Source organism: Liolophura sinensis, chromosome 10 (genome assembly GCF_032854445.1).
Source record: "Liolophura sinensis isolate JHLJ2023 chromosome 10, CUHK_Ljap_v2, whole genome shotgun sequence".
NCBI classification, from domain to species: domain Eukaryota; kingdom Metazoa; phylum Mollusca; class Polyplacophora; order Chitonida; family Chitonidae; genus Liolophura; species Liolophura sinensis.
The window spans coordinates 18314645-18330194 of record NC_088304.1 but is presented as its reverse complement, the minus strand read 5'-3'; the positions used below and the strand labels follow the sequence as shown (position 1 = coordinate 18330194).

The following is a 15550-nucleotide window of genomic DNA, read 5'->3' as shown; positions in this document are numbered from 1 at the left end:
CTGGCATATGCATGGTCGCACATATAAAATGTGGAGTAAAATTTAATGCAAGACTTAACTGTCCATGAGAAGCCAGAAACATGTAACCATACTTGTAACACTGAAATGTGTCAGCATGCTGTTTTAGACAAAATTTCTGTAATATTATATCAGTTTAAAGATCATCAGACATAAAAGTATGCATTGTGGACCAGTCTTCAAGATGGATATACGGTTCTCTTTCGGGAAGATACTACATGTTTGTATGTTAATAAACATGTTAACGAACTCAGCAGAAGATTGCAATGTCAAGGAAAATTACATTAAAACTGAAGATTTCATGCCATTACAAGGACACCTAAATTCCTTGGTCTAAAACAAAACATCAAATGTGTGGCAAAATTCAGCTGAGTCACAAAGAATTACAACACAAAGCGGAACTACTTACATTTATTTATTGATTTATTTGATTGGTGTTTTACGTCATACTCAAAGAAAATTTCACTTATACAACGGCAGCCAGCATAATGGTGGGAGGAAACCAGGCAGAGTCTGAGGGAAACCCACAATCTACAGGATGCCGTCATACCTTCCCACGTTCATGGTCGGAGAGGAAGCCAGCATGAGCTAGACTTGATCACAGTGAACACATTGGTGAGAGGCTCCTGGGTCATTGCCCTGGGGTGCTAACCCTCTGGGTCATGGAAGCCCCAGCTACTTCCTTAAACTCCTCCAGCAAATCTACATGCCTATCGCAATGATAGAACATAGCTGAGATCATGTTCAATTATGGTTCAGAGGATAGTAAAATGTCACACAGAAATGCAGAGGACCACAGACCCTTGATGAAACAAAGGGCTATGTGTCACCGGGATAGCGAGTCGCTGGAGGCACATGCCCAGGTCATGTCGTCTGGCGAGTCATCGGATGCACATGAGCACAAGTCGCTGTCAATCAGCTGGTGGATGGTTCAGTCGGCTGAACACCATCCTGGCACAACACGGAAAACAAAGAGTAAACATTTTAGTACGTACATATCCACCCAAAATGCATATTTCCCATGATTCATGAATATTTTTTCCTACATTCCTAAAAAAACAATCAAACAAAAAAAAAACCTTTAAAACACCTTTTAAGATTAATACAACTCTTAGAATCCAGTAAAATTCTGCGAGTCAAAATTTCGGTCATTTACCTTATCTTGTCTAATTCTATCTATGATCGTAGACAGGTGATTCCTACTCAAAAAGTGTAAGTTTCAGCACCCACTTACACTCAGTTTTTATGACATTAATTGCTTCAAAAGTGCACCGTATTAGACAAAGTTATACTTTTTTCCTTAAGAACTTTCCTTGAATAATTCTATTAAATGTTTTTTAAAGATGTCTTACCAACTGCAAATAAGTATTTGTATGTTTTGGAAGAGTACAATATGCTATTTGAATTATATTACGGGGACTTCAATCTGGTTGACAATATACATGTATTTAATTCATTAATCTTGGGTGCATTACTTACATTGTGATAATCAAAAACTGAAAGTTGAAATTTCAAAAACTTCAGCTTGGTCAGGCCTTAATTAAATTAACGCTGCACAAATGTCAAAATCTATTCATATACCTGTAAAACAGCCAAATAAACAAACAAAAAAAAAACAGAAGATTTAGTCTACATTCATTGCAAGGAAATTCTTATAAATTTCAAATTAACTATGACATCAAATGAGACTCAGACACATTTAATCTTCACTGCAAACTAAAGTAACATTTTAAATACATCAGTATAGACAATATGGACAAAAATCTCAGCCAATCATACCCTCCGCCTCCAGTGATGTAATCATAACCATAGCCGTGCACCACCCCATAGGCGTATCTCTCTCCAAGAGCCACAGTTTCATCTGGGTTATAACAGGCTAAGAGTTCACGTAGACGAGGCAAGCTGGGTAAGAAGGTGGAACAGCCAACGAAACTTAGTACATGTAGTTCAAATATTGTGAATAGCAACTGGTGCAAAATCCAAACTAAACATTTGTTCACTTTTATTATTCAGACAACTTTGTATCCTCCAAACCTCAAGGACTGTCACATCCCTTTAAAAAAGTGGTGAGACTCACATTTTCCATGAAATACAATCGTAGACAAAGATTAACGTTGGCGATGTGGGTTTTACTACTTTCTGCAAAGGGGTGTTTTTGTAAAGCAGTGTTGTAGTGCCCCCCATCTATACATTTTCTTTTTCTTAAATATACACAGACGCTGAATATATAATTGTATTTAGTAGGCCTTTCCCCTAATTCTCTGTCGTGAAAGTTACGAATTTGCAACAATTGTTGGCACACGCGCCAGACGCTGATTTCGGAAGGAACAACATGGCTTTGCCATCTCTGTTTTCTTTACTGAAATATTGCTGTTGCAGGCATTTCCAGAGGAAGTCCATATATGATGTCCTGTACATCCAGTGGCTTGTGTATGAGCTGCCTCATTCCCTTATATATATATCTGGTGTTACATTTTCAAAAAATGCCAATTACTTATTTTCCGGATTGTCTGGGTTAACACATGATACGTGCATGAAATGCCTGCTGCACATTTTAAAAACATTTGACCCAGGATTTTTTGGGTTTTCTGATGACGAGATTTGGATCAAACTTAATCCCTAAACTGACACTTACCTGATAATTGTATCATCATCTGCAATCAACACCCAGGGTTTCTGTGACTTCTCAGGGTCGTTAAAAATTCTCCGCAAAATCCCCATTGTCTTCCCACAGTGACCTGTGTTTTGTATGTAGAACATTTAAAATACCATACAGACAATTATCTTAATGAACTGCTTTCGTCTCAGCATTAACACATACTGTAACTACAGCTGGATAAAAGTACATGTATTACATTTTAAATACTATTGATATTTATTTATTTATTTATTTGATTGGTGTTTAACACCGTACTCAAGAATATTTCCACTTATACCATGGCGGCCAGCATAATGGTGGGAGGAAACCGGGTAGAACCCAGAGGAAACCCACGACCATCAGCAGGTTGCTGACAGACCTTTGCATATACTACATTGATATTTAAGAATTTCACCACTTCATTAGTGGTACATGAAACGGTTTACCAATTACAAAAAGTTGTTCTAGACTTCAGAGAATATCCGTGAGAGCCGCAGGACAATGCGAGTAAGGATAACATATTATTACTGTATTCATTATACTACATTGGATTTGCTACTTTCATTATCTGTATTATTGATTTTTGACCTTTATCTACCAATGGATTAAAAAAAGTAAAAAAAAAAAAAATGCATCTGCCGTGCATATATGCCAGAAAGTCGGATGATTTATCTGTCAACATCTGTCCATATATAGCGAGTACACTCCTGTCAGCCCAAGACATCCGGAGTAACTTCACAAATCTCTGCACTATTTGTTACCACTATTGGCAAAATCAGGGCCTCCGTGGCTCAGTTGGTTAGCGCACTAGCGCAGTGTAATGACCCAGAAGCCTCTCACCAATGCAGTCGCTATGAGTTCATAGCAACCAGATGAGGAAGTCCAGCTCATGCTGGCTTCCTCTCCCGCCGTACGTGGGAAGGTCTATCAGCAACCTGCAGTTGGTCGTGGGTTTTCCCATGGGCTCTGCCCAGTTTCCACCCACCATCATGCTGGCCGCCGTCATATAAGTGAAATATTCTTAAGTGCAACGTAAAACACCAATCAAATAAATAAATAAATAAATATTGGCGAAATCCCTCGGCTCACCAAAGATTTCAGCCAGGGCTGAATACCGCCTATTGGCAGAGATTCATTAGGAGCACGTCTGACGACTTCCCTAACGAATTGCACACTGAGAGACTTTGCAATTAAAAGGCAAAGCTGCATATGTTGTATGCTTGGAGTTGTACCCCGTACATAATAATTATTCGGCTGCAAAAGACTAGTGTCTTAGCACACCTCTTTCTGTGTTCGGCACTCCCAGGGTAATGGTGGGGATGCTCTTATCTGCCTTTTCACTGTAAAACTCTAGGGGACCTGCGTCCTTAAACCATGTTTTCTTCACAACAGGCACTGTAAGGCAAAACACAACCAAGTTTAGAGTAGGACACAGTTTTGAATCACCACAAAAATAATACACATACATCATTTATTTATTTATTCGATTGGTATTTAATGCTCTGTTGAAGAATTTCATTTATGTAATGATGCACAAGCTAAAAAATTTAAAAAATGGCATCATGGGAATATTTTGAACACGATATCTGACATTAATGATTTCTCTAAAAAATGGTTATAAGCCAATATAATGTACATGTAGAGATCCCAGCTGCTCACAATACTGGTATGTCTATCCAAAAGGAAAGGTAATACTGCAATTCTTCCATCATAGACAGATATCATTAAATATTTGAGAGGAACAAACTGGCGAGCCCAAAGGATGTAATTTTGTCTCCAAAATCAAATCAAAAAGGTGCGTACATAGAATTGAAAGTTACCCTTTCTTATACGAATAGGTTGAGGAATTAACGCATTAAAAAAAAAAAAAAAAGTCACAATTATCAGATACATCGTGGAAAACTGTATCCAAAAACAGTTTCACTTTTTTGTTTAACTCTCTTGAATAGAATTATTTGTATTTCATTTCATTTTTTTACCATTACAGCAATACAAACTTATTTATTTTGTTTATGAACTTATTTATTTTGTTAACAAACTTATTTATTTTGTTTCTAAACTTGGTGGAAAGGGACATCACAAGGAGTTAAATGCACTTAGGGATTAGGGATTCTATGTCATAAACTAACTGGTCTATATACAAGTGGAAAATCTGTTATATTCAACAGACCTGTAGCTTAGTGATTGGCAAATGAAAAATTCTTCATTTGTATCAATGAGTGTACTGGAAAGAATACAAAGGATTAATAAACTAACCACATATACATTAACAAATGAGTGTGTACTTGCCCTGGGGTGTAAATGTACATGTGTAATGATGATATAGAGCGAGGGTCTCACCTCTGTCTTTGTGAAACTTTTCACAGGTTTTAACTGCCACAAACAGATCTTCCTTAGGCACAGGCTCCCCCTATATGGAACAGGAGATCAGGATTTACTTACAACCACAAAGGGAGACAAATCCAGCCAACATTACATGTACCCAAGTGAATTATTCTTCATGCCACTTTTGTACAGGTACATAGGTTTTAAATTTATTTATTTGATTGGTGTTTTATGCTGTACTCAAGAATATTTCACTTATACGACGGCAGCCAACATTATGGTAGGTGGAAACCGAGCAGAGCCCGGGGGAAACCCACAACCATCGGCAAGTTGCTGGCAGACCTTCCCACGTACGGCCAGAGAGGAAGCCAGCATCAGCTGGACTTGAACTCACAGCGACCGCATTGGTGAGAGACTCCCGGGTCATTACGCTACGCTAGCACGCTAACCAACTGAGCCACGGAGGCCCCCATAGGTTTTAAATGATTAGGCTGGAGTACATAAACACCAGACTTTATTATGAGCCTTTCACTAACATGACAAGATTGTTGGGTTCAGGAAAGCAGGGAAAACTACAACAGCATGAAACTACTGAAAAATCACCCTGTCCAAAAGCGATTTTTTTAACTAACATCAGAAATTTAACTTTTGGAAAAGTTTTACATCATTTATTTAATGCATGTTGCAATCGGGATATTATTCAGCAATTAACACATATTAATTAATTTGAAAATATTATTTTAAGACTAAACAAGGTATGCAAAAGGTAATTAATTCTTTAAGTAAGTAAGTAATCTCTAGATTAATTTTCTAGACTTTTTACCCCAAACAAACAAGTCTTTATAACCATGTCCTCTATCTAATAAAAGATCGCATTCTTTAGGGCCATGTCTAGAGCCGTAACACTTTCGGAAAACGTCTGGCTCCCAAACTAATGATGTTGTATTACAACTGACAATTAAACTGAACAAAAATATGATTGTTTACCAGTAACATGTTTTTATACAAATTTCTTTATTTCTCAAAAATTCTCTTGTCATTTTGAACTTCATTCTATAAAATTTCTTTATGCAGTCACATCTTTTAACATTTGGGATAAGAGCCTTGAATATTTTTCTAGACATGGCCCTGTTAACACAAGACCAATGGGGCTTACACAGTCTGGGAAATGGACAGCATAATGTGTCACACATCTATCATTGTCCCGGTCCCCTGCACACAGCTCGGGTACATCAGTCAGACGAACACCCTTCCCATCATTCCACAGGAACAATGCGAACTGAAAAAAAAGAAAAGAAAAGAATTTGGCAGTTGTACACTATGTAACAAGTTAACAATCAAGCATGGAAACAGAATGAAATAAATTTTGTTTTGTTTTTTTCCTTTTGTTTTATGAGGGTTATGATTCATGAGGCAGTGTAAAGTTTAGCAATTTTCATCTTTGGCACCTTTGGTTTGGTTCTCACTGATTCATCAACTTTATACATGCCAACTTTATACATGCCCACTTTATGCATGCCCACTTTATGCATGCCCACTTTATGCATTCCAACTTAATACATGCATGCCCACTTTATGCATTCCAACTTAATACATGCATGCCCACTTTATGCATTCCAACTTAATACATGCATGCCCACTTTATGCATTCCAACTTAATACATGCCTGCCCACTTTATGCATTCCAACTTAATACATGCCTGCCCACTTTATGCATTCCAACTTAATACATGCATGCCCACTTTATGCATTCCAACTTAATACATGCCTGCCCACTTTATGCAATGCCACTTTATACATGCATGCCCACTTTATGCAATCCCACTTTATACATGCCCACTTTATGCAATCCCACTTTATACATGCCCACTTTATGCAATCCCACTTTATACATGCCCACTTTATGCAATCCCACTTTATACATGCCCACTTTATGCAATCCCACTTTATACATGCCCACTTTATGCAATCCCACTTTATACATGCCCACTTTATACATGCCCACTTAAAAATTTTTTGTAAAGAGTGATTAATTTCTTAGAATTTCAGAAAAGTTAAAGCGTTGAGTAACATCAAAAGTATCATTAAAACGCCTTTATGCTTCTGAAAGTGCATTTTTTAAAAAAAAAAGTGAAATACAGTAAATTGTGTATGCAGCTGTGTTTACAGGACGGGTTTGATGACATACCTCATGTTGAATGTCTATGGTGAAATCTCCTCCCATGCCCGCTTGCGGACGTATCGCCCATTCTGTGGATAATCTAGGGGAAATTACCAGAAGAAGCAACAACAGTCAATAACGCCTGTAACATGTGTGCATCATGACATTCAAGCAGTATCTACACTCATACCTCAAGGACAAGGATGGGTTTCCCAGGACCCGGTTTTCTCCCACCATAATCCTGGCCGTAGTCGTATAAGTGAAATATTCTTGTTTAAGGCATAAAACACCAATCAAATAAATGAAATAAATCCAGAACAAGGAAGTGCACCCACATGAATATTACTCCATGTACAATGGACTTTGGTGTTGTTATTATTAAAAACCTCAGAGATTAGAGAGAACGCCCACATGTACACACGTTATTTTGTTATTATTAAAGACCTCAGAGATTAGTGAGAACACCCACATGTACACACGTTATTTTGTTATTATTAAAGACCTCAGAGATTACAGAGAACACCTACATGTACACACTTTCAACTCTGTGCACTCCCCACCAAATGATTGGCGTGTCCATTTTAGCAGCATAAATCTCATGCATTTCACTGTCTAAATCGAGCCTTTATTTCAATTCTAAACACACCCAAATTAAACCAAAATAGTACTAACTGACTGCATTTTTAATAAATTTCTATCAAAGCAATCCCACTTTACATCACAACATATATAAGTACATATAAAACAGCTTGGTGTTTGGAAATCGTATTGTAGGGGCCACAGAGGATGAAAGCTTTCAACTTAAAAGAATGTTTGATTTAATGTACAAACTGTACCTTTCTTAAAACTTGAAATTTGTGTAATTATTACAGCTTACAATACGACAATGAACATAACCTATCCACCTTTATTTGGAGGATGTGACAAATCCAGTGATTTAAAGATGAAGCCAAAGTAGCAAAGGCTTGATTCAAGTCTGTAATCTGATTGGTCAGAAATACTCAAACTTTTTTGTTGTGACGCTAATGTTTTAGACAAATGAGCCAGCATCGGTCCAATAAACATGGAGATGTACAGCAATAAAATCGTACAAAAAAGTGATCAATAATTCAAACCTTTTAATCAGTGTGAGACTGAGTACAATGCCAGCAGCAAAATCTGGATAGGAGAAACTTGAGGGCTTTTCAGCGAAGGCAAAATGGTGGGTAATGACAGGCTGGGAATCCTGGAGAGCCTGACCAAGAAACTGATCCTGAAACAGGTGAAAATCGTGCAATTTGCCACATGGAAATCGGAAATTGGGATTAACTGATATATTTCATTGGTGTCACCCCATAGTCAAGAATATTTCACTTATACAACAGTAGCCAGCATTATGCTGCGATGAAACTAGACAGGGTCCAGAGAAAACCGACAGTCATTCACAGGTTGCTGCCAGACCTTCCCACATAAACTCACAGCAATCACATTGGTAGGCTCACTAACCGCTGGGCAATGTAGGTAAGTAAATGACTATAGTCTATTTCTTTTACAGAGTCGCCTATATTCAGCTGTCTGTAAAATCAGTCATACTCTCTACCAAAATTGCCTTTAGACAGTGATACGTACCAGTCCAAGCTCTACACACTGACAAGTTGAACGTCCATGTTATTACCAAGAAAATGCACTTAGAACACTTTTTCTGATTCATAATGTTGGTTAGTTCCGACACCAAGAACCCAGTGCCTCAGGCGACGTCAAAATTATTCAAACGTCAATGGGCGTGGAGAGTGATTTGTTTTACAATGGCTGCACCAACAAGCAGTCAGAACAAACTTCACGCAGTAACAAAGCTTACACTATACTGTCTCTGTCAAAATACTTTGAGGACACTCTACAAACTGTACTATCACGGCCGCTACCAACACTATGGTGGAAGGAAACCAGGCAGAGCCAAGGGGAAACCAGCGACCATCCGTAGGTTATCTGCTGGCCTCCCAACGTATGACCAGACAGTAAGCCAGCATGAGCTGAACTCACAGTGACCGTATTGGTGAGGGGCTCCTGGGTCATTACGCTGCACTATATCACACTAACCAAGAGGATGCGGAGACCCCTTTTTATTTCATATCAGTTTTGTTACCACAGTGAGACTCTTAAATTCTATCAAATAATGAACGACAAACCTTGTCTGGGTCAAACCTCTGTAAGACTTTCGTTAACCCTAAGAGGTCCACTCTCGTCTCTTCTTCACAAATTAATAACCACTTTTTAAGGGAAAATTTGTCAGCAAATCTGAAACAAAGCATTGGGCAAAGTGAATACACATTTATTTGGCCAATACAACAGCAGGCAATGAATGACTGAATGACTGATACAGATGGCTTACTCTGTTATGAGGGGTAAAATGGTCCATGATCCAACTTCTGGCCAGGTTTCATGTAACAGATAAACATCTGGCTGATTCTTCTGAAATATACACATAGAAAGACAAACCATTACCAAAGTAACACTATCCTACAGGGCATATACTACATAACAAATGTACACACAGAAAGACAAACCATTACCATAGTAACACTACCCTACAGGGCATATACTACATAACAAATGTACACACAGAAAGACAAACCATTACCACAGTAACACTATCCTACAGGGCATATACTACATAACAAATGTACACACAGAAAGACAAACCATTACCATAGTGACACTATCCTATAGGGCATATACTACATAACAAATGTACACACAGAAAGACAAACCATTACCATAGTAACACTATCCTACAGGGCATATACTACATAACAAATGTACACACAGAAAGACAAAACATTACCACAGTGACACTATCCTACAGGGCATATACTACATAACAAATGTACACACAGAAAGACAAACCATTACCACAGTAACACTATCCTACAGGGCATATACTACATAACAAATGTACACACAGAAAGACAAACCATTACCACAGTAACACTATCCTACAGGGCATATACTACATAACAAATGTACACACAGAAAGACAAACCATTACCACAGTAACACTATCCTACAGGGCATATACTACATAACAAATGTACACACAGAAAGACAAACCATTACCACAGTAACACTATCCTACAGGGCATATACTACATAACAAATGTACACACAGAAAGACAAACCATTACCATAGTAACACTATCCTATAGGGCATATACATACTCATTGTCCACACAGAAAGACAAACCATTACCATAGTAACACTATCCTACAGGGCATATACTACATAACAAATGTACACACAGGAAGACAAACCATTACCATAGTAACACTATCCTACAGGGCATATACTACATAACAAATGTACACATAGAAAGACAAACCATTACCATAGTAACACTATCCTACAGGGCATACACTACATAACAAGCAGAGCAATGTACTGTCTACAGTCTGATATATCCACGCTTAACTCTTGCCCTAAAAATTTATAAATTTGACCAATGCATTCAATGTGGTCAGTTGAAAAATACATAACAAAAAGTAAATTACATTTAAACATTTTTTTTGTTACTTTTCCCAAATGATACAGTTGAGTAAGTCATCACTGTGTCCACTTTAACTGCACAACACAGTTGTGTGTTCACTTCCTGAACATTTTTCTGAGGCACTATTTTTATCTGGGTTAAGCACCAAAGACAACTGAATAAATAAAAGCATGTTCACAAGATAGAGCTACACAAAATCAAAGACGTGATAAGTTTTAATAGTGTTACAGTGACCTGCCATGCTGAAGAGAAAGTCTGACCTTCATAAAATCCTTCAAATCAAAATTCTGTCACTGTTCCCATAAATTGATATTTAATGTAAATACCTATCATGCCATGGGAAATTAAAGGAGCATTCTCATGTTACAGGAATAACTTGCACCTGATTGGATAAAACTGATAGCTTGCAAGTGGTTACATGGTTTTACTTTAAAGTGGGAAGTCCTCTTCGGCCATGCATGGGAAGGTCTGCCAGCAACCTGTGGATGGCCCTAGGCTTCCCCCGGGCCCTGCCCAGCTTCCTCCCATCATAATGCTGGTTGCCGTCGCATAAGAAAAATATTCTTGAGTACAACATAAAACGCCAATCAAAAAAATAAATAAATAAATAACTGTAATATCTCAGTTGCCCCACATCACTAAAATAAACAAGTATGCTTTTTGTTTCTTACTTATAAACATTTGGTCTAGTGTTGTTGTTTATTTTTTTTTCCAAAAAGACAATTGCTTCGTGGTGCAGTTTAAACGATTTAAGTGTCATCAAACCTTCTCCGCATCCTTGTTGATCTGTTGGTTGATATGATCTTTGAAGACTTGGGCCCTCTTGGCATGGAATGGGTTTGGTTGACTTCGAACAATAATGACAAGATCACTTAGATCTGAAAATGTTAAACCAAAATCAGGAATGTATTACAAACATATATTAATATACATAATGATTCATTAATTACCCAATTTCTTCTAAAAATTTGAGACACCTGGTATGCTCATTTTAGCCAATACAGTATATATGTAATTCTAGCAGCAATATTGAGTTTTCTTTTTCCTCACATGGTTAGGCCATCTAGTGAACAACATACTCATATCTTTACTTTTCTAAACGGCTGGTAAAGAAATGTAATATTCTACTCTGATCACTACTAATATCTGTCCCAAATTTTAGAAGAATTAAGATACTGTAATTCACTTAAAGATTAGTATGCAGATATACACTTTCAAAAGCATGCAAAGCCTTTAATTATAATGATACTTTTGATGTCAGCTTTTAAAGTTTTCTGGAACTCCTAGAATTTTATCAAATTTCACAAAAAACTGATAAGTGGCCCTACAAGGTGGATGACAGCATCAGAAACAAGCAAAACATGTCATTTCAAAAATGCTAAACTTCAGGTGAAATACAGTAATCTCAAATTTATTTACTTATATGTAAAGCTAACGGGTGTTTTAAATTAAAATTCACACGCTTTTGTAAAGCCCCCCACAAAGCTAAACCCAAAGAATAATGAAGTGCATTTTTTAAACTTTCTCGAGCACTTTTAAGTCACAAGGCAATGTCCTCTTTAAAACCTCATACCACAGAGCACAAATGAAACACGCCATTTATCAATGTTTAATCTCAAGAATCTGCTAAGCCTGTAATACATGAATTAGTGAAGAAAATATTGTAAAGGACCTAAATATTCACTTAAAATAGTGAGTGAGTGAGTGAGTGCTTGGGGTATAACGTCGGGATCAACAATTTTTCAGTCATATGACGACGAAGGAATCCTTAGGGTGTATGTAATGTGCTTCCTTGTTGCAGGACAGATTTCCACCGCTCTTTTATCTAGTGCTGCTTCACTGAGACACCTTACCGAAGGTGAGTAACCTGACCCGACCGAGCCATTATACTGATACGGGTCAACAAGTTGTTGCACTATCCCCTTCATGCTGAATGCCAAGAGGAAATTACAACTTCCTCTCTTAAAGTCTTAGGTGTGACTCGACCCAGGAGCGGGCGATCTACCAATTGTGCCATCCGGGCCGGTCACTTATAATAGTGCATTTTGGGGGCAAATGAATGTCCTGAAAATATTATTATTGATGCTGAAACTGAAACTTTTCCAGAAGGATATCCTTCTGTTTTTTCAAACGAATTTTATGAGTTCCACCTTGGCTCCCATACTTTCTCTCCTACTATACTCTGTTGACATCTGATTATGTATTTTATATATTTATTTATTTGATTGGTGTTTTACGCCGTACTCAAGAATATTTCACTTATACGACGGCGGCCAGCATTATGGTGGGAGGAAACTGGGCAGAGCCCAGGGGGAGGCAGGGGGAACCCATGTCCATCCGCAGGTTGCTGGCCGACCTTCCCACTTACAACCGGAGAGGAAGCCAGCAGGAGCTGGACTTGAACTCACAGTGACTGCATTGGTGGGAGGCTCCTGGGTCATTACACTGCGCTAGCGCGCTAACCAACTGAGCCACAGAGGACCCTCTGATTAAGTATACATGTCATTTTGTTAGACCACAAAGCAGTCTGAGCATGTCTATGGCCATTTGGAATCTCAAGAGCTTACAGGGTCTAAGTGGCAGCTGGAACCTCACCTATCATTGGCTGGGATAGTCACGGCGCTTTCCTCTGTTTTGCACTCCCCCTCTCTCCGCCCTCCCCCCCACTCTGATTTCTACCTGTGGGCCTGAAACCTCACCTACATATATATATATATATATATTGTACTCACCTAGTGAGGTAACCACTGCTATTAAGGCTGTAAGGTACACACCAACTACAAAAATTGAAAAACCGGTATAAAGAAAAAATCAAAGTATTAATAACATGAGAGTAAATCATAATTCCTGACATGCAATAATTTATTTTTGTCAATTAATTTTGTCATTCATCACATCCCCATGATACATCAAATGTTAAATTTCAAAACCTATCATTATAAATGTACATAAATGATCAGAAAATGTAAGTCAAGTGGTTGGCTTAAGCCTTTCCCACAATTTTGTTTCAACTGATGGAGTTCAGAACAACTGAATTGTCTTCCATTTTTTAAGGTAAAAAAGAGGTAAATTGTGCAATCGTTTGTAGAGCATACTTCCTGCTGACACCAAGTTCAATTACAAAGTAAAGTTCTGAAGGAGTCAGGCTTCTTGTGAAATGACCATGTTCCTAAATAAATAATAACCAGGTAACAATGACCTCCTATATATATTTCACCTGACCTATATGGCAGCTCACTGAAAATACAAAATTTAACGAGAGCACTAATCAAAGTTAGATGTTTATGGTCTTTAATCTCAAAAAGTACAGAAGATATTACATTTCTGAGGCAATACATGTATTCTAAAAGCCACTGAAAGAAAACCTACATTATCTGATTTCCAGACCTCTTGTCCCCTTAAACAGAAAGTTACAGCCATCTAAAAAGGCTTCAAGAACAAATAAGCATGTCAAGACTGTAAAAAACAAACAGTATATAGTGTTTCTGAAGGGCCTTATCTCAAAAACCAAAAATTCTGAGCTATAACTTAGCAAAGCTTCCTCTTATACGCTACGGTATTTTTAAGAATTTTTGCAAAATTATTAAAATTTTTTTTTTCTTCTGCCGATTTGACTTGGAGCGGAACCAATGTTGATTGAAGAAGGCAGTCACATTGTCAGAAACTCTTGAAGCCAGGTTGTAGGCATCTTGTGCCTTAAGTATGTCAACAAAGGAGTATTCATTTTGGAGCAATGTATATTTCTATCAACCATGTCTTTGTGAAAACCTATCCCCTTCTTACCATTTTTTAATGCAAGACAATCTGATCGTTAGGCAAACACGTTAGTATGGTAGTTCTAGGTTGAGTTCTCAGACCAAATGATTAAGTGATAAACAGTGTACATGTATAATGTTGAGGGGATTCATGCATGACTTTATTGAATAATTGTGTCACACATTAGCTAATCTCGAAAATTCTCCATTTATTTATTTATTTGATTGGTGTTTTATGGTGGGAAGCAAACCGGGCAGAGCCCAGGGGAAACCCACAACCCTCTTTAGGTTGCTGGGAGGCCTGAGAGGAAGCCGGCAAGAGCTGGACTTGAACTCACAGCAACCAAATTGGTCAGAGGATCATGGATCACTGCGCTGTGTTGACGTGCTAACCTCCTCGGCAATGAAGGCCCCTGAAAATTCCCTATCCGAGGCTGGTAATGAAAAGACAACATGTGTATCTAAAGAAACAACAATAAGCAAAGAAATAAAATTGCCTTTATTATTGTACATAACAATGCTATCATGAAGACTATCCCAAACAACCAGTCTATACTGACAACACCTCATTCATCTGATCAATGGCGTGTATTAAAAGTAACCAGAATCAACAAGCAATGGTTGAAAAGCTCATGACAGAAATCCGTATCGCTTCCACATCTTAAAGAAATGACTCAAGTCCATTACTGTGATCCAAATTTAATGTATATTTATTACTTATTGGAATGTATGTCGCTTCTCAAAAAAGTTTTCGAACAATAATCTGAGCGTCAGTCATGCTGTCTGTCAGATTCAATACTCAAGTTTCAAAGCTTTAACTACTCCAGCGAAATCAGATGGGGTACATGTGCTTTTCAACATGAATGGGTTAAAAGTTTGAGTTTGACTGTGTCGTCAGAACTATAAAATACTAGTCTCCCTTAGCTCTACATAGGTCCATACTATAACATAATGGTAGTGACAATGTTGTATTTGATATCTTGGAGTAGTTCTGCCAACTCGCACTACAGGCACTTTTCTCATGTCTCCTGCAAAGGAAAAGGCCAACACAAATAAGTGCACTACAAGTTTGGTGGCCTTACGTTCATTCCTCAGGAGATTGCTGACCTCGAAGACCATTGCCTCTTGTTAA

General features: G+C 37.8%; 1 protein-coding gene across 1 annotated transcript; it reads right to left on the bottom strand.

Annotated features, from left to right (window-relative positions):
• Positions 1 to 791: 791 nt before the first annotated feature.
• LOC135476948 (beta-1,3-glucosyltransferase-like) lies at positions 792 to 15537 on the bottom strand. The gene is given in 14 exon segments (XM_064757095.1): positions 792 to 883; positions 886 to 949; positions 951 to 969; positions 1798 to 1920; positions 2654 to 2756; positions 3938 to 4051; positions 4997 to 5066; positions 6138 to 6260; positions 7170 to 7242; positions 8258 to 8394; positions 9308 to 9416; positions 9511 to 9590; positions 11429 to 11541; positions 15501 to 15537. Coding segments are annotated over 14 exon segments (1257 nt in total).
• Positions 15538 to 15550: the final 13 nt, after the last annotated feature.